The 22,695-nt window shown below is 42.9% G+C and overlaps 2 protein-coding genes across 12 annotated transcripts in view; one reads left to right on the top strand and one right to left on the bottom strand.

The window, feature by feature from the left end:
• Positions 1-6,011, bottom strand: part of LOC110520156 (PSME3-interacting protein) — a 12,222-nt gene extending 6,211 nt beyond the window's left edge. For 4 of the 10 annotated variants that reach the window (XR_005051346.1, XR_002472952.2, XM_021597280.2 and 1 more), the window contains exons 1-4: positions 4,427-4,495; positions 4,119-4,252; positions 3,875-3,973; positions 717-838 (exon numbers count right to left, since the gene is read on the bottom strand). Coding sequence is in view for 8 of the 10 variants with exons in the window: in XM_021597280.2 (XP_021452955.2) it covers positions 717-838; positions 3,875-3,973; positions 4,119-4,245 (348 nt within the window). In the remaining 2 variants the exon portion in view is untranslated. Of the gene's footprint in view, positions 1-716; positions 839-3,874; positions 3,974-4,118; positions 4,253-4,426; positions 4,496-4,891; positions 5,328-5,511; positions 5,622-5,845 lie in introns of those variants that run through there. The other 6 variants (XM_021597296.2, XM_021597317.2, XM_036974793.1 and 3 more) reach the window with 6 other exon arrangements.
• LOC110520144 (RING finger and SPRY domain-containing protein 1) lies at positions 5,954-22,695 on the top strand. 2 transcript variants are annotated; one of them, XM_036974750.1, is made up of 15 exons: positions 5,954-6,279; positions 7,056-7,504; positions 9,399-9,451; positions 10,808-10,920; positions 15,934-16,060; positions 16,856-16,914; positions 17,047-17,113; positions 17,221-17,316; positions 17,551-17,666; positions 20,117-20,260; positions 20,343-20,454; positions 20,612-20,714; positions 20,874-21,026; positions 21,147-21,251; positions 21,356-22,695. In XM_036974750.1, the coding sequence occupies exons 2-15, from the start codon at positions 7,143-7,145 to the stop codon at positions 21,450-21,452; spliced, it is 1,707 nt and encodes a 568-aa protein (XP_036830645.1). In that variant the 5' UTR covers positions 5,954-6,279; positions 7,056-7,142; the 3' UTR covers positions 21,453-22,695. The 2 variants fall into 2 exon arrangements, with proteins under 2 accessions (XP_036830645.1, XP_021452923.1); XM_021597248.2 differs by having other exon boundaries at positions 17,185-17,316.

Here is a 22,695-nt window from a genome sequence, read left to right as displayed (position 1 = left end):
TCAAAAATACAGTAGAAAAATCTATATACAGCATGTGCAAATGAGGTAGGATAAGAGAGGTAAGGCAATAAATAGGCCATGGTGGCGAAGTAATTACAATATAGCAATTAAACACTGGAATGGTAGGATGTACAGAAGATGAATGTGCAAGTAGAGATATTGGGGTGCAAAGGAGCAAGATAAATAAATAAATACAGTATGGGGATGAGGTAGATTGGATGGGCTAATTACAGATGAGCTATGTACAGGTGCAGTGATCTTTGAGCTGCTCTGACAGCTGGTGCTTAATTAAAGCTAGTGAGGGGGGTAAGAGTCTCCAGCTTCAGAGATATTTGCAGTTCGTTACAATCATTGGCAGCAGAGAACTGGAAGGAGAGGTGGCCAAAATGAGGAATTGGCTTTGGGGGTGACCAGTGAGATATACCTGCTGGAGCTCGTGCTACAGGTGGGTGCTGCTATGGTGACCAATGAGCTGAGATAAGGCGGGGCTTTTACCTATCAGAGACTTGTAGATGACCTGGAACCAGTGGGTTTGGCTTCCATACGAAGCCTCCGACTACATTTTCGGATCAAGCATGAATTGGCTTGTAATGTTGCCATATTTACAGAAATGTTCTTCCAATAAATGACATGAAAATGGATACTCTGTTTTTGCTCTGTGTGTGTGATAAAGAATTAGTGATGGAATGAGTATACAGCTGAAACTGAAAGGATATTCTGTACTCTTTTAGCTCATGCTGCTCCTCATCTCTGCGTTGTTTCTCCACCAGGCTCTGTTGCCTGGAGACCTCATCCAAGAAGTGAGACTCATCCTCATCCAGGCCTTTGACCATGTTCTCTGTGGTGAAAAGACATTTCTATGGAAAAAATATCTAAGCACTATAGTACCAATACAACAATACTCTCTGATCATTTCAACTTAAGTCAAGCGGAGTTGGGGAAGGGTTATGCCATATGAAAATACAAAACAAAGCTCTTTCTAGTTTCCTGAAATGGCCTTACTTAAAGAGCATACAACTTTACAAGACACATTCGGCCACAGGGGTAACTACTAATAGTAGGCTGGTCACCAGGGAAACTGAAAAGCAGGGAAGCTGCTATGCCAGGAAGCAGGTTTGAGTCATTTCCAAGACTAGATCATATTTTCCTCTTCTGATGTATTACATAGTTCCATCTGTTCACATAAACAGGTTCATAATATAAACATGTGCACATATACACACAACCAGAACATGAAATACTTTGTCCTCAACGGGTCCAGACTCTGACCCGTGTTCAAAATTCCTCAAATATGAATTTAATTAATTAAACAGTTTCCACCACTCCAATAAATGTTTATTATACATAGAGTACCAGTCAAAAGTTGACACACCTACTCATTCAATTGTTTTTCTTTAGCAGCAGACTGGGGTGTCTGGAGTCTTTGACAATGTATGGGCTTTCCTCTGACACTGAATGGTACAGAGGTCCTGGATGGCAGGATTCTTGGCCCCAGTGATGTACTGGGCCATTCGCTCTACCCTCTGTAGTGCCTTGCGGTCAGAGGCCGAGCAGTTGCCATACCAGGCAGCGATGCTCTCGATGGTGCAGCTGTAGAACGTTTTAAGGATCTGAGGACCCATGCCAAATATTTTCAGTCTCCTGAGGGGGAATAGGTTTTGTCGTGCTCTCTTCACGACTGTCTCAGTGTGCTTGGACCATGTTAGTTTGTTGGTGATGTGGACACCAAGGAACTTGAAGCTCTCAACCTGCTCCACTGCAGCGCATGCTCGGAGTATACGTCCTGGTAATCCGTCTGGCCCTGCGGCCTTCTGAATGTTGATCTGTTTAAGGGTCTTACTCACATCGGCTACGGAGAGCGTGATCACACAGTCATTCGGAACAGCTGATGCTCTCATGCATGTTTCAGTGTTACTTGCCTCGAAGCGAGCATGGAAGTAATTTAACTCGTCTGGTAGGCTTGTGTCAATGGGCAGCTCGTGGCTGTGCTTCCCTTTGTAGTCTAATAGTTTGCAAGCCCTGCCATATCCGACGAGCGTCGGAGCTGGTGCGTTACGATTCAATCTTAGTCATGTTTGATGGTTTGTTGGAAGGCATAGCGGGATTTCTTATAAGCTTCCGAGTCCTGCTCCTTGAAAGCGGCAGCTCTACCCTTTAGCTCTGTGCGGAAGTTGCCTGTAATCCATGGCTTCTGGTTGGGGTATGTACTGTTGGATTCTGGATTAAACTTGGAACATTGTTATACTCAGAAGTATAGGAACATTCCTTACAAAAGAGACATGAGGGGTGCCATAATGAAGCTTGGGAGGGGCTGAGTGCAGGGAACACGATCGCATGTGGCAGTACTGGTAAGGGGAGAAACCGTTTAAGGCACATATCACTTAGCTCCCTGCCTAGCAATAATGATGCAATGTTTACCGATAAGGAGGAGACTCCACCCAAAGTGGGGTATGAATACTACCACGGTGGAAGCCATGTCTGTGTCTGAATTACAGCTGTATCGACCCTTTGGGAAGAATTAAACTTGGTTAAGCTTCTCTAGTGTCCGTGAGTTATTTACTCTGAAAATTAGAACCTAACAGTACGTACAGTCACTGTGAGGACAACGTCATTGAGGCACTTATTGAGGAAGCCAGTGACTGATGTGGTGTACTCCTCAATGCCATCGGAAGAATCCCGGAACATATTCCAATCTGTGCTAGAAAAACAGTCCTGTAGCTTAGCATCTGCTTCATCTGACCACTTTCTTATTGACCGAGTCACTGCTTTAATTTTTGCTTGTAAGCAGAAATCAGGAGGATAGAATTATGGTAAGATTTGCATTAACATGCTGGTAGAAATGAGCTAAAACTGAATTAAGTTTCCCTCCATTAAAGTCCCCGGCCACTAGGAGTGCCACCTCTGGATGAGCGTTTTCCTGTTTTTTTATGGCCAGATACAGCTCATTGATTGCGGTCTTAGTGCCAGCATATAAACTCTCTTGGTAAATAGTGTGGTCTACAGCTTATCATGAGATACTCTACCTCAGGTGAGCAAAACTTTGAGAATTCCTTAGATTTCGTAAACCAGCTGTTGTTTACAAATATACATAGATCTTCACCCCTTGTCTTATCAGAGGCCGCTGTTCTATCTTGTCGAAAAAGCATAAAACCCGCCAGCTGCATGTTATTCATGTCGTCGTTCAGCCACTGAGATATTACAGTTTGTAGTGTCCCATTGGTAGGATATACTTGATCGTAGTTTGTCTATTTTATTTCCATTGATTGTACGTTGGCTAATAGGACCGATGGTAGAGGCAGATTACACTCTCAACATCGGATCCTTACAAGGCACCCAGACCTTCGTCCCCGATATCGCCATCTCTTTCTTCTGTGAATGATGGGCATTATTGGGCGACTGAAGTAAATCCTTCCCGTTCGACTCGTAAAAAAAAAAGTATTCCTCCAGTACGGGGTGAGTAAACGCTGTCCTGATATCTAGAAGCTCTTTTCAGTCATAAGACACGGTGGCAGAAACATTATGTACAAAATAAGTTACAAATAAATGCGAAAAAACACACAATAGCACAATTGGCTAGGGGATTGTAAAAATGGCAGCCATCTCCTCCGGCGCCATTAAGACATCAAAACTATGAAATAACACGTAGTATCATGTAGTAACCAAAAAAAGTGTTAAACAAATCAAATATAGTTTATATTTGAGATTCTTCAAAGTAGCCACCCTTGCCCTTACGACAGCTGTGCACACTCTTGGCATTCACTCAATCCCCCCATTCCCTAGATGCAAGTTTAATTTGAGAAAGCCAATGTGACATCCCAGAATGTGATAGGGACAAAAGTGGAGAAGGACAAAGAAACGAGAGAGGAACCCTTACTGAATTTAAACTGCTCATCATACTCCTCCTGCTTCTTGTCCTTCTGCTCCTGTAGCCGCTCAAAGAGTGAACGCCCATCATACTCTTCCTCAGGAGCCTCTGTATCAGGGAGACATCACAAACACACAGAAACAAGAGGCATGCAGATGTTTAGAAGAGACAAGTGCACAGGCATCATGTAAGATATTGCTAGTGTCTGTGTACATTTTTTGCAGAAGAGAGGAGTTAATGGCAGATTGCTTACCCTCTGGGTCCTCTGGCTGCCTAACTTTTTCCCATTCCTCCTGTCTTTGCTTCCTCTTCTCCTCGATCACAGTCTCTGACACAAATTTCCGACTGAGGTCTACGCCCCCGGCCGCTGGCACTGCCATCTCCCTCCTTGAAAAGTAAAGGTGCATGCACAAATCTGAGCTTTAACAGCAGCAAGTAGCATCCACAATAGACTAACTGAAAAAAATGTTACGAATCTATACTAAGAAAGAGTTATCATTGAACAAAGTGGGGTTTTTTATCCATCAAAATAGAGGTATACAGTGGAGATTGAGAACTTACTTTATTTGTCTCAACTCAACCAAGTAGACAAGACACCAAGTCAAGAAATCATCTGTTGAATAGAAATAACTAAGAGTAAAATGTAAAGCATATGAATGCAAAGGAAAAGGGTGACATGTAGGAAGTCAGTTAAGAGTATAATTAGAGTATAAGAGTCTAAAAAAATGCTACACACAACACTCTACATGGTTGGTTAGAGTATAAACCTTGTAAAAAATTAAGTAAAAACATTACAGCCTGTTGACAATGGATAAGGCTATGCCTCCCTCTAGTGGTCGATTCAGTAAATGTGTTTGTAGCAAGTGTAGTTAAATAGCGGTCTACTATCAAATTATATTTTAGCTAGCTTCTACCAATCATACATCAAACAAATTACTGAAGTATGGGTTGTTTTTTTATTATGGTTGATACTCATTCTATTTTTGTAACTTGCGTTTCCAAATAAGTATCTCGGTATAACATTACCTACTAAACAAGTCGTTCCCTCGGTTACTTGGCCTATCCATAGCGGTGGTACTGGAGAATACTTATGTCATGAGACCATAGGTTTACTGGTAAAATACACGGGGGGAGGGGTACTTCGGGCAGATCAAAATTCTGTGGGTGGTAGAGTAACCGTTAGGCTTAAATTGATACCTAATGGCTAGGTTTTCTATATCCTAACTGGTCACTCAATAATTATTACTGGCTCAAATCAAGATAATGGATTAGCTAACCAATTAGAAACGAAACACGAAGACATTACACGTTAATGTTAGCTAACATATGGGACACATTGACAGACACTGATAACAAAAAAACATCGAGAAAAAAACATTGTGTAGCTACAGAGAGCTTTCTAGTAGCCAACACCAAACATACTAGCTACATTTTAAAACGCTGTACCAACACCATTAGCTAAACTAGCCAGCACGAAACACGGTGATAAATCGAGCAATACCGCTTCGATCATGTCCAAACAAAACCGAATCGAAAATGATTTAAATAGTTCAACTTAACCAATGATATTACATTGTGTCATTTCTTTTTTACGTAACAGTTGGTACAAAAACAACAACATAGCTAGCTGGCTATGTTATTTTTACCTAATCCACGGAGCCTCGTCGTGTCACAGTAAATATGCTCCGCGCATACTATAGTTTGTGAAGGACCAAGGGCGATAGTTTAATCCGATCTTCGATGGGCTGAATAATTGTAGCAATCTATGATAATACATACTTATATAGTGTCCAAAATAGTGTAACTCCAACGAACCATTATTTTAACTGCAGTATACATTTTCAGAGTAAAATAACTACCGGTATGCTGATAAAACAACTGAAGGCTGTGATTGAATGCACGCACATACTTTATTTTCATTTAGGCTACCTGTAAAACACATACATATTACACATTCTAAATTATAAGACCATCATTTACTGGTTGTAGAAGAATGCTGGATGTCGTGTTGAATGTTGAGAACTTCCATTGGCATTGACATCAGCACCACCCATTACATTTGAAGACAGCTGATCGTGGGGGGGTGGGGGGGTAGCTGACGCTACGGAACTAGGCTAGTTAGTTATCAGTACAGCCGTACACAAAATTAAATAAATGGGTTTGAGGGCGTTATACCCGATTGAATCAATAAAGAGCAGATTAAATGGGATTGTTAACCATCTAACGTTACACTAACTAGTTTGTGCTTGCAAGCTCCCCTTTTTGTTTAGTTAGCTACCTAGCTAGCTTGGCTAACGGGTAGACAGCTAGTTTAAAGTAAAAGCGTTTCTCGTAAAGCTTTTCAGGGGCCTATTCATCTTCATGATTGTCGTAACTCGTTAACTATCAGAGGACATTACCAGCTATTTTGCAAGGTAAGTAGCTAGCTCACGCCCATATAGAACCAACAAGCATCTCATGAGAGCAAACATTAGCTAGTTTAGCCACATTTAATGTTGTCATGTAACATGGGGGTGTGAAAAATGGCTAATGTTAGCTATTAAGTTAGCTAGCTATCTGACTAACAGTCAGCAGGTTAGCTTACTCATTTGGTAACGTTAAAATAATTGTAGTTAGCTACAGTTCAATAAAACGTCTCTCATTATATACAATAAATAGCTTCAAGTGGGGTCACCACATACAAAAGGGTTAGCTATATACCAGTATCTTTGGTGTAACGTAAACGTTAGCTGCTAACCAGACAACTAACTCGCATTAGCAGTTTCAACATGGCTGTTGTTTTAGCTATTTACCATTATTTTGTGTAACGTTAGCACTAGCTAACTCGCATTATCATTTTCAACATGGATGTTGTTACAGCCAGTCAATTTAGCCTTGGCATAAATTAGTCATAACAAGCTTATCTAACTAACGTTAGCTAGCCAGGTAAATTTGACTGAAATCTAACAACTAAACTGTACCAAATAGCCGGATATAATGTTAGCTAACTAGTATATTCTGTAATGTTAATCAACAACACTAGCTAGCTACATATTTTAATTTCTCAGTGCATTTGGTTTATCTTGAAAATGTATTATTTTCATCAATGTTATTTTACACGGGTCAGAGTTTGGAAAGTGCACGTGGACTTCCTTCCTGTATGACGATTATTGTTCACTGTAACACTGCTGATCTGTGCCACTCCTCCTAGTTGCCATCCATCTGCAGAGTAGTAGCACCATGATTGACGTCCCCACCCGGATCGTCATGAGACGCCTCCACGAGTGCTCCAAATGATATGATAGTAGCTTCTTGGATTGCATTCTGTGCTAGCAGGAGCCTTGAACAGGTTCTACTGCTCTCTTTGGAGCAGCAACATTCACTACGGGTTTGGAAAAGCCTCGGGACAACCAGAACCATGGGAAACAGCTGTGTTTGTAGAGAAGACAGTGATGTGGATGATGGATCGGCAACTCGCGGGCAGCTCAGGCGAGTTGATCACACCGCTGCTGATCACCCGGAGGCACGAAGCAGTCGGCCCCGGGACCCAGTCAGACCGCCGCGCCGTGGACGGGGACCCCATGAACCTCGCCGGAAGAAACAAAATGTGGACGGGCTGGTGCTGGACACACTTGCTGTCATCAGGACTCTAGTTGACAAGTAAGTGTTTGCAATATAATTTCCAACTAAGCAAGTGGCCGTGGCATGCATAATAAACATTGCTTCCCTTCACAAGTGTAGTTGAATATTATGTGTCAGGACTGTAGTACAGTTTGTTCAGATTATGCATTCCCTTTTGTTGGCACTTCAGGCACTAACATGGTCATTAACATGGTCTTGAGGTTTCTATTTTTGTTCAGTGAGTGTTTATGTATGTATGCATACATACACACTACTAGTCAAACGTTTTAGAACACCCCCATTTTTCCAGTTTTTATTGAAATTGAAGCAGATCAAGTCCAGGTAATAACCTGAAATGGTACAAAGGTAAGCGGTAAACTGCCAGAGGAGATATATATACACACACACATGGGTACAGCATACAGGAAAGGAAGACCCACAGTTACCTCTGCTGCAGAGGATAAGTTCAGTCAAGTTACCAGCCTCAGAAATTGCAGCATTGCAGAGTTCAAGTAACAGACACATCTCACCATCAACTGTTCAGATGAGAATTAGGCCTTCATGGTCGAATTGCTGCAAAGAAACCACTACTAAGGGAAATAATAATAAGAAGAAACTTGCTTGGGCCAAGAAACATGAGCAATGCTCACCTTTGAGCAATGGACATTAGACCGGTGGAAATCTGTCCTTTGGTCTGATGAGTCCAAATTTGAAATTTTTGGTTCCAACCGACGAGTCTGTGAGACTCAGTAGGTGAGCGGGCGATCTCCGCATGTGTGGTTCCCACCGTGAAGCATGTAGGAGGAGGTGTGATGGTGTGGGGGTGCTTTGTGACACTGTCTGTGATTTATTTAGAATTCAAGGCACACTTATCCGGCATGGCTACCACAGCATTCTACAGCGATACGCCATCTCATCTGGTTTGTGCTTAGTCCCATTATCATTTGTTTTTCAAGAGGACAATGACCCAACACACCTCCAGATTGTGAAAGGGCTATTTGATCAAGAAGGAGAGTGATGCAGTGCTGCATCAGATAACCTGGCCTCCACAATCACCCAACTTCAACCCAATTGAGATGGTTTGGGATGAGTTGGACCGCAGAGTGAAGGAAAAACAGCCAACAAGTGCATATGTGGGAACTACTTCAAGACTGTTGGAAAAGTATTCCTCATAAAGCTGGATGAATGCCAAGAGTGCAAAGCTGTCATCAAGGCAAAGGGTGGCTACTTTGAAGAATCTCAAATATATTTTGATTTGTTTAACCCTTTTTTTTGTTTGTTTCCACATGCACTGCATTGTCGGAACTAGAAGCACAAGCATTTCGCTACACTCGCATTAACATCTGCTAACCATGTGTATGTGACAAATAAAATTTGATTTGATTTTGATTTGATTTTGATTCCATATGTGTTATTTCATAGTTTTGATGTCTTCACTATTATTCTACAATGTAGAAAATAGTCAAAGAAAAACCCTTGAATGAGTAGGTGTGTGAACCTTTGAATAGTACTGTATATTCCGGACTAATTATTTGTGTGGATTGTCTATTACTGCACTGTTGGAGCTAGAAACATAAGGATTGCACCTGTGATGACAGCAGAAAAATATGTATGCAACCAATAAGATTAGATTTGAAGACAGATTCTCCTCTTGGGTTATCCAGGAGGGGTTCCCCAGGGATCAGTATGACTGCTGTTAGTGGTCAGATTTACGGGAAGGGTGAGGGAGGCCGGTGGGCTAGTTTCGCTCGCAGACAAAACGACAACAGTCGCACGCCCATCCATCACACTGCTCTCCCTGCCTCCGACTTGTCATCTGAATTTCGTTACTGCTTAGACCAGACGTAACCAATGATTGAACTTCATTGTCACAAGATTCTCTATTCACCATCTTTTTTTTTTTCTTTTTTTTTTCTTGTCTTTTTTTTTTCAGTGACCAAGAGCCTCCCTACTCCATGATCACGCTGCATGAGATGGCAGAAACGGGTAAGACGGATGTACTTATGATTGCTCATATACAGTACCATGATGTAATACATGGATTTCAGGCCAGATTTCTTAAGAAAGATACTGTAATTTTCTTCAGTAAGAGGAACTCTGTCCTCTGATGCTTTATCTCCTCTGTGTTAAATTAAATAATTAGTGAGTCCTCTTGTCAGCTGTAACCTACGGATATCGATGACTAGTGGATCTTAAGGTTGTTCAAGGCTCTTCTAGCCGACATAATGATGCTAATGCTGGCTGCCCAGTCAGTCCCTGTCCTCAGGCCATAATGTGCCTTTCTGCCTGCCTATTAGTCAATCTCATCTGGTCCTTCAGCTAGAATGTGTTCATTCTACATTAATGAGCCTTTTATTTTTGATTTAACCTTTATTTAACTAGGCAAGACAGTTAAGAACAAATTCTTATTTATAATGACCGCCTACCAAAAGGCTAAAGGCCAGCTGTGGGGACGGGGGCTGGGATTAAAAATAAATCTAATAAATAAGTGAAATAAAACGCACATCACGACAAGAGACAACACTACATAAAGTGAGACCGAAGAGCCTTGTTTGTAACCTTTTACTATTCCCTGTTAAGGCTATTCATTTTGAGAACAAGACCCATGCTTCCAGAGCATTATGCTAGTGAGTGGCAGGTCTGAGCCTTTCTTTGGCTGGTATCTAAGAGGTGGATTTAGCATGGCCTAACTGGGTCTTAACTACTGTATCCTGCCCGCCAGCATGTCTCGTCCCCTCTCATTGCCACAACTGTGTGCTGTTTACTTTATAATTGCATCTCTTCCTTTGATGGTTGACAGAGTTGTAGGTTTGGGGCAGGGCAGTCAGGTGTTGACTCTCCGCTATGGAAAGTGAAGAATGGAGTTATTCCTGGACCTTGTATCAGGGATAGGAGTGGGGTAGCTGGTGGTGGCATATAAAGGGTCACTAGTATTTTATTCACTGCATTTCAGATTTTCTTATGTTCACCAATGATGTTGTGGGATATCTGTAAAAGACATCAATCTGCCTTAAGAGGGAAATACACAGTAGGTTGCATCATCTGATTACAGGGAAAGGTTAGAAATGAGTCAATTATTTTGAATTGAGGATGGCCAGGAGGAAGAGAAACCCCAAACAATTCCTCCCTTTCAACAGAATTCAACCGTAAATGAGTTTCGGTTTCTGACCAGTTGAGTGATGATGCACAAGAAAGCCCCCAAGCAGACATACTTAAACAACCTCAAAGACCGCATATCTGCATCAAGTGTGACAACTAACTACAAAGAGCAATGGGGCTGTTAATTACCAGTTTTTCTTTCCCCTGCTAACCTCCACTCCCTCCCCTGCCCCATCCCCTAAGATGACGGCTGGTTGGAGGTGGTCCAGTCTCTGATTCGGGTGATACCACTGGACGACCCATTGGGACCAGCTGTGATCACCCTGCTGCTTGACGAGTGCCCACTGCCCACAAAAGTAAGTTCTGGGTCTGTAGTTCCCTCTAGGGCATGTGGACAAAATCCAGACATTTTAAAAAGGAATTCAACAATGTTCAAAAATGTGTTGAAATGTAGGAAATCAACTAAATGTATTCAAGTTATTAGAAAATGTGTTCATTTGCCCACGATTTTCACAAGACAAATACATCAGTCACTTGTTTTTTCCCTAAAACGTTCCTTGTATTTTTTACCCCCTTTTTCTCCCCAATTTTGTGATATCCAATTACAATCTTGTTTCATCACTGCAACTCCCCAACGGGATCGGGAGAGGCGACGGTCGAGTCATGCTTCCTCCGAAACATGACTCGCCAAACCGCACTTTTTAACACCTGCTCGCTTAAATCAGAAGCCAGCCACACCAATGTCTTGGAGGAAACACTTGTGGTGGGCCTGCAGGCGCCCAGCCCGCCACAAGGAGCCGCTAGAGCGTAATGAGCCAGGTAGAGCCCCCTCCCCCGGTCTAACCCAGACGACAGTGGGCCAATTGTGCTCCGGCCTATGGGACTCCCAGTCACGGACGGTTGTGACACAGCCTGGGATCAAACCCGGGTCTGTAGTGCTTTAGACCGCTGCACCACTCGGGAGACATCCCTAAAACTTTCTGAAGAGGCAACGGCACAGGAATGCCCCTCTGTGTGTGTTTGTCTACCATTTTGTGTAGCTGTTAGCTATGATGCTAATGTAATGACAACCGTACTGGAGGACTTATCATTAGGCAGACAAGGCAATTGCCTTAGGCCTCACATCATCAAGGGGCCTCATGAGCTGGGCATAAAAATGTTTTATCTGCTTGATGCCCACCAAGCTCTGCTCGAGGTATAATAAATGCTAAAAAAATCCCCATGTTAAGCTAGAGATGTTTTTTGTTGTTGCATGGGCTGCGTCTCTATCCACCGCATCAGCCGATGCCGGTCTTCCGGAATCTGTGGTGGAAGGTGGCAGTGCTACAGCACTGTTTGTCAGACCTGGAGATGTCTCAAAAATCAATATGTCTTCTCACGGAAATGTCTGTAGCGTCCAAACGGTTTGGCCTACAAATTAGTATTACTATTGAAAGATGAGACTCCCACGAACACTATGATGTACTCCGTTTTGTTCTACACACACACACACACACACACACACACACACAAGTGTCACGGGGACTCTGAAGGTAACCCGGTACCTAGACGAAAAATGTATGGAATTTATAGCCAAAGGTATACAGGTAATTCCACAGTTAAAAGATTTAGGCTAATAGCAGTAAGACCAAACTCAATGTTTCTTCATGTTTCCTTTATACAGGGGTCCTAAAATTCCAAATCAAATACCTAAATTATCCTTGGTATGACCACCTTAAAAAATGGCATATGTTAGTTTAGTAGTAGTCTCGTGTCGGCAATGACATACCTAGATGTCACGCCTCTCTTGGAGGTCTGGAGGATTTTGTATTGTAAAAATGGTTTGAATTGTTCGCTGGCTGCAAGCGGCAAGATTTTGATTGGATGTTACATTTCAAGAACCCTCCCCCCACATGCCTGTTGTTGCTACATGTTATGTTCATCGCTGTTTTCAGATCGGGAAGGACACATTTTGCAGAGTGGTTCCGTATGCTAGTTTGCAACATTGCATTCTGTTATGTGGTGTCCTCTTTACACAATCGACATACATCAACCTATTCTGATTGGGTTTTAATCAGCGATTTCCTGACCATCCTTACCATAGACTGTAAAAAATAATCATCACACACTGTTGCACCTAAGACACTAATCTAGTGAGCACTATTGGAGCACCACCTGCTTTCTGGCCAAAAAGAGTATGGCAATGAATCCGATACATGTTCTACATATACTTAGTGTACAAAACATTAGGAACACCTTCTTAATAATGCTTTGCACCCCCTTTTTCCCTCATAACAGCCTTAATTCATTGGGTCATGGACTCTACAAGTTGTCAAGTGTTCCACAGTGATGCTGGCTCATGTTGACTCCAATGCTTCCCACAGTTGTCTGATTTTGGCTGGATGTCCTTTGGGTGGTGGACTATTATTGATAAACACGGGAAACTGTTGAGTGTGAAAAACCCTGCACTGTTTCAGTTCTTCACACACTCAAACCGGTGTGCCTGGCAGGTACTACCATACCCCGTTCTACAGTGTCTTGCAAAAGTATTCATCCCCCTTGGCATTTTACCTATTTTGTTGCATTACAACCTGGCATTTAAATTTATATATATTTGGATTTCATGTAATTGACGTACACAAAATAGTCCAAATTGGTGAAATGAAATGGGGGGAAAAAACCTTGTTTAAAAAAAATAATAATAATAGAAAAGTGGTGTGTGCATATGTATTCACCCCCTTTGCTATGAGCTCCCCTAAATAAGATCTGGTGCAACCAATTACCTTCAGAAGTCACATAATTAGTAAGATTGCACACAGGTGGACTTTTTTTTAAGGGTCACATGATCTCAGTATACATACACCTGTTCTGAAAGGCCCTAGAGTCTGCAACACCACTAAGCAAGGGACACCACCAAGCAAGCAGCACCATGAAGACCAGGGAGCTCTCTAAACAGGTCAGGGACAAAGTTGTGGAGAAGTACCGATCAGAGTTGGGTTATAAAAAAAATATCTGAAACTTTGAACATCCCACGGAGCACTATTAAATCCATTATTTAAAAACTCGAAAGAATATGGCACCACAACAAACCTGCCAAGAGAGGGCCGCCCACCAAAACTCACGGACCAGGCAAGGAGGGCATTAATCAGAGAGGCAACAAAGAGACCAAAGATACCTTTGAAGGAGCTGCATAGCTCCACAGCGGAGATTGGATTATCTGTCCATAGGACCACTTTAAGCCGTACACTCCACAGAGCTGGGCTTTGCAGAAGAGTGGCCAGACAAAAGCCATTGCTTAAAGAAAAAAATAAGCAAACACGTTTGGTGTTCGCCAAAGGCATGTGGGAGACTCCCCAAACATATGGAAGATGGTACTCTGGTCAGATGAAACTAAAATTGAGCTTTTTGGCCATCAAGGAAAACGCTATGTCTGGTGCAAACCCAACACTGACTCCTAACCCCCCTGAGAACACCATCCCCACAGTGAAGCGTGGTGGCAGCATCATGCTGTGGGGATCTTTTTCATCGGCAGGGACTGGGAAACTGATCAGAATTGAAGGAATGCTGGATGGTGCTAAATACAGGGAAATTCTTGAGGGCAACCTGTTTGTCCCAGTCTCAAATCTCTGAAAGGCAGAGGTTCACCTTCCAGCAGGACAATGACCCTAAGCATACTTCTAAAGCAACACTCGAGTGGTTTAAGGGGAAACATTTAAATATCTTGGAATGGCCTAGTCAAACCCAGACATCAGTCCAATTGAGAATCTGTGGTATGATTGCAGTACACCAGTGGAACCCATCCAACTTGAAGGAGCTGGAGCAGTTTTGCTTTGAAGAATGGGCAACAATCCCAGTGGCTAGATGTGCCAAGCTTATAGAAACATACTCCAAGAGACTTGCAGCTGTAATTGCTGCAAAAGGTGAAAAAATATTGACTTTTTTTTTGGGGGGGGGGGGGGGGGGGTGAATAGTTATGCTCGCTCAAGTTTTCATTTTTTTCCTTGTTTGTGTCACAATAACAAATATTTAGCATCTTCAAAGTGGTAGGCATGTTGTGTTAATCAAATGATACAAACCCCCCCAAGAAAATATATTTTAATTCCAGGTTGTTAGACAACGAAATAGGAAAAATGCCAAGGGAGGTGAATACTTTCACAAGCCACTGTAAGTTAAATTTTCTGTCTTGCCCATTCACCTTCTGAATGGCTGACATCCACAATCCATGTCTCAAGGCTTAAAAATCCTTCTTTAACCTTTCTCCCCTTCATCTACACTGACTTGAAGTGAATTTAACAGGTGACATCAATAAGGGATCATAGACTGACCAGTTGAAAGCTATGTCATGGAAAGAGCAGTGTTTTGTACTCCTTGTATAATAAGACAGAGGGGCGCTGTTTCGCTCGCTTGGGTACTTTCTCCAGTGAGAGTTTTTGCTAGAAAGTTAGTGAGTGCGCTGTTCAGATGCTGAAATAATTTTGGATAAATGTGCAAACGTAACCTACTTTTTGAAGGGATTTGTTTTGACAATCCGATGAAAACATGACTGGTTGTGTTCATGGCACATTAAAAGGGTTTTTACAGTTAAAATACGTCTTTACTATTAAACTTAGGGGGAGGCACTGCATTCACATGAACGCTACAGAAACATTGCTAACAAACAATGGTCTCTGGCTGGTGCGCATTTGGATTAAAGGGTAAATACTTCTATTTTTTCCAGACCTCTAAAGAGGTCTCCGGATGTGGTATAATCATTGTTGTGGACTTAGAACATCCAATTTAGTTTTTCTATAAACTAAGTGTGATTTTGAGCGAAAACCTGAAAAAATGGGAAAAACCGATACCTGGAAAACCAGAAAGGAGATAACGGAATTTGGAGGAAAACTAAATGGAATTCTGTTTTTTGTTTTTTTTTAACAGATTTTATAGGGCCCTACCTGTAATGTCGCTACGATCCATCTTCCTTGCCTAATGCCGTCACAGTACTCTTAATTCAAAGAGCAAATTCCCAAAGCATGATTGTCCACTCCTACGCACTCCTTGAGAGCAGCTGATCACAACAAGCCAATCTTATTGTCAAGTACAGGGTTTTTCTGCTGGAGGCCACCTTTTTTAGTTTATTTATCTGCTTTGAGTCAGCACTGTACTTTTGTCTCTTAAAGATTCTTCTTTTGAAAAAGAAAAACCCACAGTCTTGGCTCAGAATTTTTACTCTGTATTGAGAGGGATTCAGTGTTTTTGTTAATCTAGTCAGTGTAGCCTGTTGCTTTACCCATTTTATTCCATATAGGCTTACAGAGAAAGTGGGTATTAAGTAGATTTGAACATTGCCGATCTAAAGGTTTTTCTGTGTTGTGCTTTCATAACAGTGCTTGTTTCCCTTACTTTGTTAGGACGCTCTACAGAAGCTGTCCGGGATGCTGAGCCTGAGTTCCACTGTGGCCCGCCAGGATGCTGTCATCCCTTCCAAGCACCGCAACACTACAGCTGTACTAGGCTGCCTGGCTGAGAAACTGGCTGGTGAGTGTGGATGCAACCTGATCTCCCTCATTCTCTTACACACACACCAACTCACAGAATATACAGTGTGAATATGTATGAAAATGCTCCAGGTTATTTGACCCTAGCTGCTCAACCAGTTTTTAGCATATCAAGTGGTCAGTGTGAACTGAAAGCGCTGATCCTGCAAGTTTGAGTTGGTCTGTCATGACATGGCCAAAGTGCTCTGCCTTTGCTCTGACAGCTCTGCTGAGCCTGCAGCACTGGACTGTGGAGGGTGGTCAAGGTGAAACGATTTAGTCTGTCTGACATACCCAACAGGGGTTGCCTCTACTAATTAATGTAGGGGCGGCAAGTAGCCTCGTGGTTAGAGCGTTGGGCCAGTAACCGAAAGGTTGCTAGATCGAATCCCTGAGCTGAAAAGGTAAAAATCTGTCGTTCTGTCCCTGAACAAGGCAGTTTTAAAAATGTATTTATTTATTTATTTCACCTTTATTTAACCAGGTAGGCCAGTTGAGAGCAACTTCTCATTTTCAACTGTGACCTGGCCAAAAAAAAAGCAAAGCAGTGCGACAAAAACAAGAGTTATTAACCCACAACACAGTTAACCCACTGTTCCTAGGCCATCATTGTAAATAAGAATTTGTTCTTGACTGACTTGCCTAGTTAAATAAAAAAATGTCTGTTTACAACCCAAACTGTGAACTACACCTTTTCTTTCTCTGGAAGATCTGAAGTAGCTTTGGTGCAATCCTGTGCTTTTACTGTGGCCCTGAGCATTGCTTCCCCTCCTAACGCCCACTCCACATGTCTCAGGTCCAGCGAGCATTGGACTCCTGAGCCCTGGAACCCTGGAGTACCTGCTGGAGAGCCTGGTGAGAGAACACACAGATCTAGAAGATCATAAATTCTGTTACAAGCTGTCAATAGTCATGTACTTGTGTTGCATGTTTTTCTGTAGAATGAGGATGATACCTTGTCTAATTTATGTCAATCTCTGTTCCCAGAGTTCTGAGGCACATCCTACTGTTATGCTCTTTGCCCTCATAGCCTTGGAGAAGTTCTCACAGACCAGTAAGTTTGTCCCCATCTCCTGTACAATGGCCATGAAACGGACAACTAACTGTCATATTTCACTGTTGCAGGTGAGAACAAGCTAACGGTGTCCGAGTCATGTATAGGTGACCGGCTGGGGATTCTGGAATCGTGGGCTGACCACACAGACTACCTGAAGCGCCAAGTCGGCTTCTGTTCACAATGGAGCCTGGATAACCTCTGTGAGTAGTAGACTACATCATGTTAGTGAGGACAGTTCTCATCCACATTTCCCAACACAACAGCTTTCCCCACAGTGCTCTTGGCTTTAGCAGCAGTCCATTGTTCCTTGTGTGAAGAGGCTTTAAGCTCCTTGCAGGATGTGATGTGCCTTCAGAATATGCACTTAGCAGCACAGTTGAGGAGACTTTTCACGTGTGTGTGTGAGACTGACTTATACCATTCCCTCTCCTCAGTCCTGAAAGATGGTCGTCAGTTCACCTATGAGAAGGTGAACCTGAGCAACATCAATGCCATGCTGAACAGCAATGACGTCAGCGAGTATCTTAAGATCTCTCCTAGTGGACTCGAGGTGAGGGGTCTATTTAGAAGGGCCGGGACAATACCAGTATCTCGATACTCATTAGTATCGTGGCAAGAAAACAAAACACGAAGCGGATGTAACTTCTTTAGGAAAACAGCCCCGATGTTGGAAACAAACATTATGTTGTCATCCAGCGTCACATATATTTATTTTCAAAGCTATAGCACAATATTTTACATACAGCAGGTTTTTAAAGGACCAAAGAGTCTGTTCTGCTTCGTGTTTTCATTTTTGCCATGGAAAGAATATTGTGATCCTGGTATTGTCCCAGCCTTACTATCTAACAAGCCTAACAGAGGAGTGGTCTTGTGACTAGAATGATCCAAACTCAACTTTCTGTAGGGGCACTGTGTTGCACACACAATGAATGATTATATTTTATGTTCCAGTCATGGGAAAGGCCAGCATTACACTGTAGCCAGTTTATTAGGTACACCCATCTAGTACCAGGTCAGACACCCCTTTGCCTCCAGAACAGCCTAAATTCTTTGGGGCATGGGTTCTTCAAGGTGTCGCTTTCTAGCATTGCTCGATTGGCATCAAGGGAACTAATGTGTGCCAGGAAAACATTACCCACACCATCGCCACCAGCCTGTACCTTTGACACCAGGCAGGATGGGGCCATGGACTCATGCTGCTTACTCCAAATCCTAGCTCTGCTATCAGCATGATGCAACAGGAACCGGGATTCATCGCAATGTTTTTCACTCCTCAATTGTCCAGTGTTGGTGATCATGTGTCCACTGGAGCCGCTTCTTACTTTTAGCTGATAGGAGTGGAACCTGGGGGGGGTGTACCTAATAAACTGTGTTCAGTCGTGGCCAAAAGTTTTGAGAATGAATACTAATTGAACAAATATTAATTTCCACAAAGTTAATTTCCACAAAGTTTTCTGCTTCAGTGGCTAGATATTTTTGTCGGATGTTACTATGGAATACTGAAATATAATTACAAGCATTTCATAAGGGTCAAAGGCTTCTATTCACAATTACATGAAGTTGATGCAAAGAGTCAATATTTGCAGTGTTGACCCTTCTTTTTCAAGACCTCTGCAATCTGCCCTGGCATGCTGTCAATTAACTTCTGGGCCACATCCTGACTGATGGCAGCCCATTCTTGTATAATCAATGCTTGGAGTTTGTCAGAATTTGTGGGTTTTTGTTTGTCCACCCGCCTCCTGAGGATTGACCACAAGTTCTCAATGGGATTAAGGTCTGGGGAGTTTCCTGGCCATGGACCCAAAATATCTATGTTTTATTCCCCGAACCACTTAGTTATCCCTTTTTCCTAATGGCAAGGTGCTCTATCATGCTGGAAAATACATTGTTCGTCACCAAACTGTTCCTGGATGGTTGGGAGAAGTTGCTCTCAGAGGATGTGTTGGTACCATTCTTTATTCATGGCTGTGTTCTTAGGCAAAATTGTGAGTGAGCCCACTCCCTTGGCTGAGAAGCAACCCCACACATGAATGGTCTCAGGATGCTTTACTGTTGGCATGACACAGGACTGATGGTAGCGCTCACCTTGTCTTCTCCGGACAAGCTTTTTTCTGAATGCCCCAAACAATCGGAATGGGGATTGATCAGAAAAAATTACTTTACCCCAGTCCTCAGCAGTCCAATCCCTGTACCTTTTGCAGAATATCAGTCTGTCCCTGATGTTTTTCATGGAGAGAAGTGCCTTCTTTGCTGCCTTTCTTGACACCAGGCCATCCTCAAAGTCTTCACCTCACTGTGCGTGCAGATGCACTCACACCTGCCTGCTACCATTCCTGAGCAAGCTCTGTACTGGTGGTGCCCCGATCCTGCAGCTGAATCAACTTTAGGAGATGGTGCTGGCGCTTGCTGGACTTTCTTGGGCGCCTAGAAGCCTTCTTCACAACAATTGAACCGCTCTCCTTGAAAATCTTGATGATCCGATAAATGGTTGATTTAGATGCAATCTTACTGGCAGCAATATCCTTGCCTGTGAAGCCCTTTTTTGTGCAAAGCAATGATGACGGCACGTGTTTCCTTCCAGGTAACCATGGTTGACAGAGGAAGAACAATGATTCCAAGCACCACCCTCCTTTTTAAGCTTCCAGTCTGTTATTCAAACTCAATCAGTATGACAGAGTGATCTCCAGCCTTGTCTTCGTCAACACTCACACCTGTGTTAACGAGAGAATCACTGACATGATGTCAGCTGGTCCTTTTGTGACAGGGCTGAAATTCAGTGGACATGTTTTGGGGAGATTCAGTTAATTTGTATGGCAAATAGGGATTTTGTAATGAATTTCAATTAATCTGATCACTCTTCATAACATTCTGGAGTATATGCAAATTGCCATCATACAAACTAAGGCAGCATTTTCAACTTTTGGCCGTGACTGTACACTGCCGGGTATAATACTTGTGTTCTATAGAGATAATGGATCTGCCCTTTTCTCCCCTCCCAAGGCGCGCTGCGACGCGTCCTCCTTCGAGAGTGTCCGCTGTACCTTCTGTGTGGACTCAGGTGTGTGGTACTATGAGGTCACTGTGGTCACCTCAGGGGTCATGCAGATTGGCTGGGCCACCAAGGATAGCAAGTTCCTCAACCATGTAAGTGTTCATTCTTTACTGATACACACAGCAAGCAGTGTTTATTCATGCTAGACTGAATGCCATAATGTGTGTGTTTCAGGAGGGCTATGGGATAGGAGATGATGAATATTCATGTGCATATGATGGCTGCAGGCAGCTAATCTGGTACAATGCTCGCAGTAAGCCACACTCCCACCCTTGCTGGAAAGAGGGTAAGTTCTACCCGAACTTTGTACAGGATTCATGTAGCTCAGAGAGGCAGGCTGTAATGGGAGATGACTGTCGGGGCCTCAGCTTACACACATTTGTTACTGAGCTAATGGCCCTTACAAGCCTATCCTTAAGCTTTACACTCATGTTGATCTGTAGGAGATGTCATCGGTTTCCTACTGGACCTCGGTAAGAAGCAGATGCTTTTCTTCCTGAATGGACATGAACTCCCCCCAGAGAAGCAGGTGTTCTCCTCCGCAACGTGAGTATACACACCCTACTCCTGCTCGCTCCCTTCTATGGACATAATCCACCCCACACAAGTATTCACATGCTGTACATTTCACTAACTCACTGCCACATCCAATGTCCTCCCTATTCTTCCACTTACCTTAGTCTCTCTACTTCATCTCTTTCTCAGGTCTGGCTTCTTTGCAGCAGCAAGTTTCATGTCCTACCAACAATGTGAGTTTAACTTTGGGGCGAAGCCCTTCCGCCACCCCCCATCTGTTAAATTCAGCACCTTCAATGACTTTGCCTCGCTGGCGTCTGATGAGAAGATTATCCTTCCCAGGTAAGTCTGAGGTAATGGAGGGAAATGGTTAGGCTCTAAATGATCACTCTGGTTGAACAACTGCACATTATGTGAACTCCTATGTAGCTTTTCATGACTGTGCTTGTGTGTTTCCCTCAGACACCGGCGCCTGGCTCTGCTGAAGCAGGTGAGCATCAGAGACAACTGCTGCACCCTCTGTTGTGACCAGATGGCCGATACGGAGCTGAGACCCTGTGGACACAGGTACAACAACTTCCCTCTTTTTCACCACTTGTACCTATGTAGCCATTTGCCAATGTGTTACAGCTCCTTACTTGGCCTCTGTGTGTTTGTGTCTGTCTCCTTAGTGGGATGTGTATGGAGTGTGCCTTACAGTTGGAGACATGCCCACTGTGTCGCCAGGACATTCAGACACGTGTCAGACTCATCTCACACGTGTCCTGACACTTCGCCTCCAAACCAGGACATGAACACTCCTCCCCAACCCTCCCCTCCTCCAATCCCAACCAATAGGACAATGGGGCTGTGCTAGGATTTGTGATCGGACACTGGGCCTAATTTGAGGAGGGAGTGGTGGGACCTGACGAAGACCCCCAGGAGAGCGACTGTAGGGAGAATAGAACAAGGAGGGGGAACCTTTCTTTTATCTGCACTCCATGGAGCGTTCTCTCTGTGAGGAGATGGGCCCCTCACCAGTCTGAGAGCAAGAAAGTGCTGAGAGAGTGAGAGGGCAGGAAGGCAATTTTGAGATATTAGCAGGCAGCAGCATTTCCAGAATTGCCTCATCAATCTTAATGTCATAAACTCACACAGTATCTGCACATGGATCTGCCTAATGTTACCTCAGGCTCTGGTCAATGTGTCCTGTGTATCTCTGCTCAAACGTTTTAAATGTATCTGTGATTCTCTTGTTTTCTGACTAAACGTAAAGGCACAACAACAAAAAGACTATGTTAACTCCCTGCTCAAACATACAATACCAACTGAGCACAGATTTGTCTATTACTCTCCATCTCTCGCTCTCTCCTTTACTTGAAGCATTTCTGAGTTGATTGAATAATCATTCTGTTATAAATGAGATTGCAAAATTAACAGAGGAACTCTGATTCAAAAAGTATCATATTTGTGTACGTACAATTAAAACTAAATTGAGTTGATTGAAATTAAGTTATTGAAATCACAGTTAACTGGGATAGTTTTGATTCCCAGGATAGCCTGAAGTGGTTGTGGAAAATCATTCAGAATCAGAGGATGTTGTCAGAAGATATCACACATCTCTGTTAGTATGAATGACTACATTTGGTCACAGTGCAAATTTGGAGGGCCAATTGTCTCCATTCCAGAAAATTAGTCATTGAAGAAAAAGTGAAATTGTATCTTAACGTCTTAATGGAGTAGCCCCAGGGGTCCCAAAGATGTGATTTACTGATTGATCATTGTTTTCTGAATTGTGATATTTGTAATAATAAATATTCAAGTAACTGTCCAGTGTTTCCAGATTTCTATGAAATATGACCTATAATTAAAAACAATGAGTGAAATAGTTTGCCTTCCAAAAAATGTTAAGTAATGATCTTAAAAAGCAGCTTTTTTTTGTGTTGGAATGTTGTGGAAGTGCCCCAACAACAGAATGGTGTGGGTGTAAACCGGTCATTAAAACTATTCATGGGAGCTCATCCCACAGAAA

The sequence above is a fragment of the Oncorhynchus mykiss genome, chromosome 1 (assembly GCF_013265735.2).
Source record: "Oncorhynchus mykiss isolate Arlee chromosome 1, USDA_OmykA_1.1, whole genome shotgun sequence".
Lineage (NCBI taxonomy): Eukaryota > Metazoa > Chordata > Actinopteri > Salmoniformes > Salmonidae > Oncorhynchus > Oncorhynchus mykiss.
Note: the sequence above shows the minus strand (reverse complement) of the source record. Positions and strands in the feature narration are given on the sequence as shown.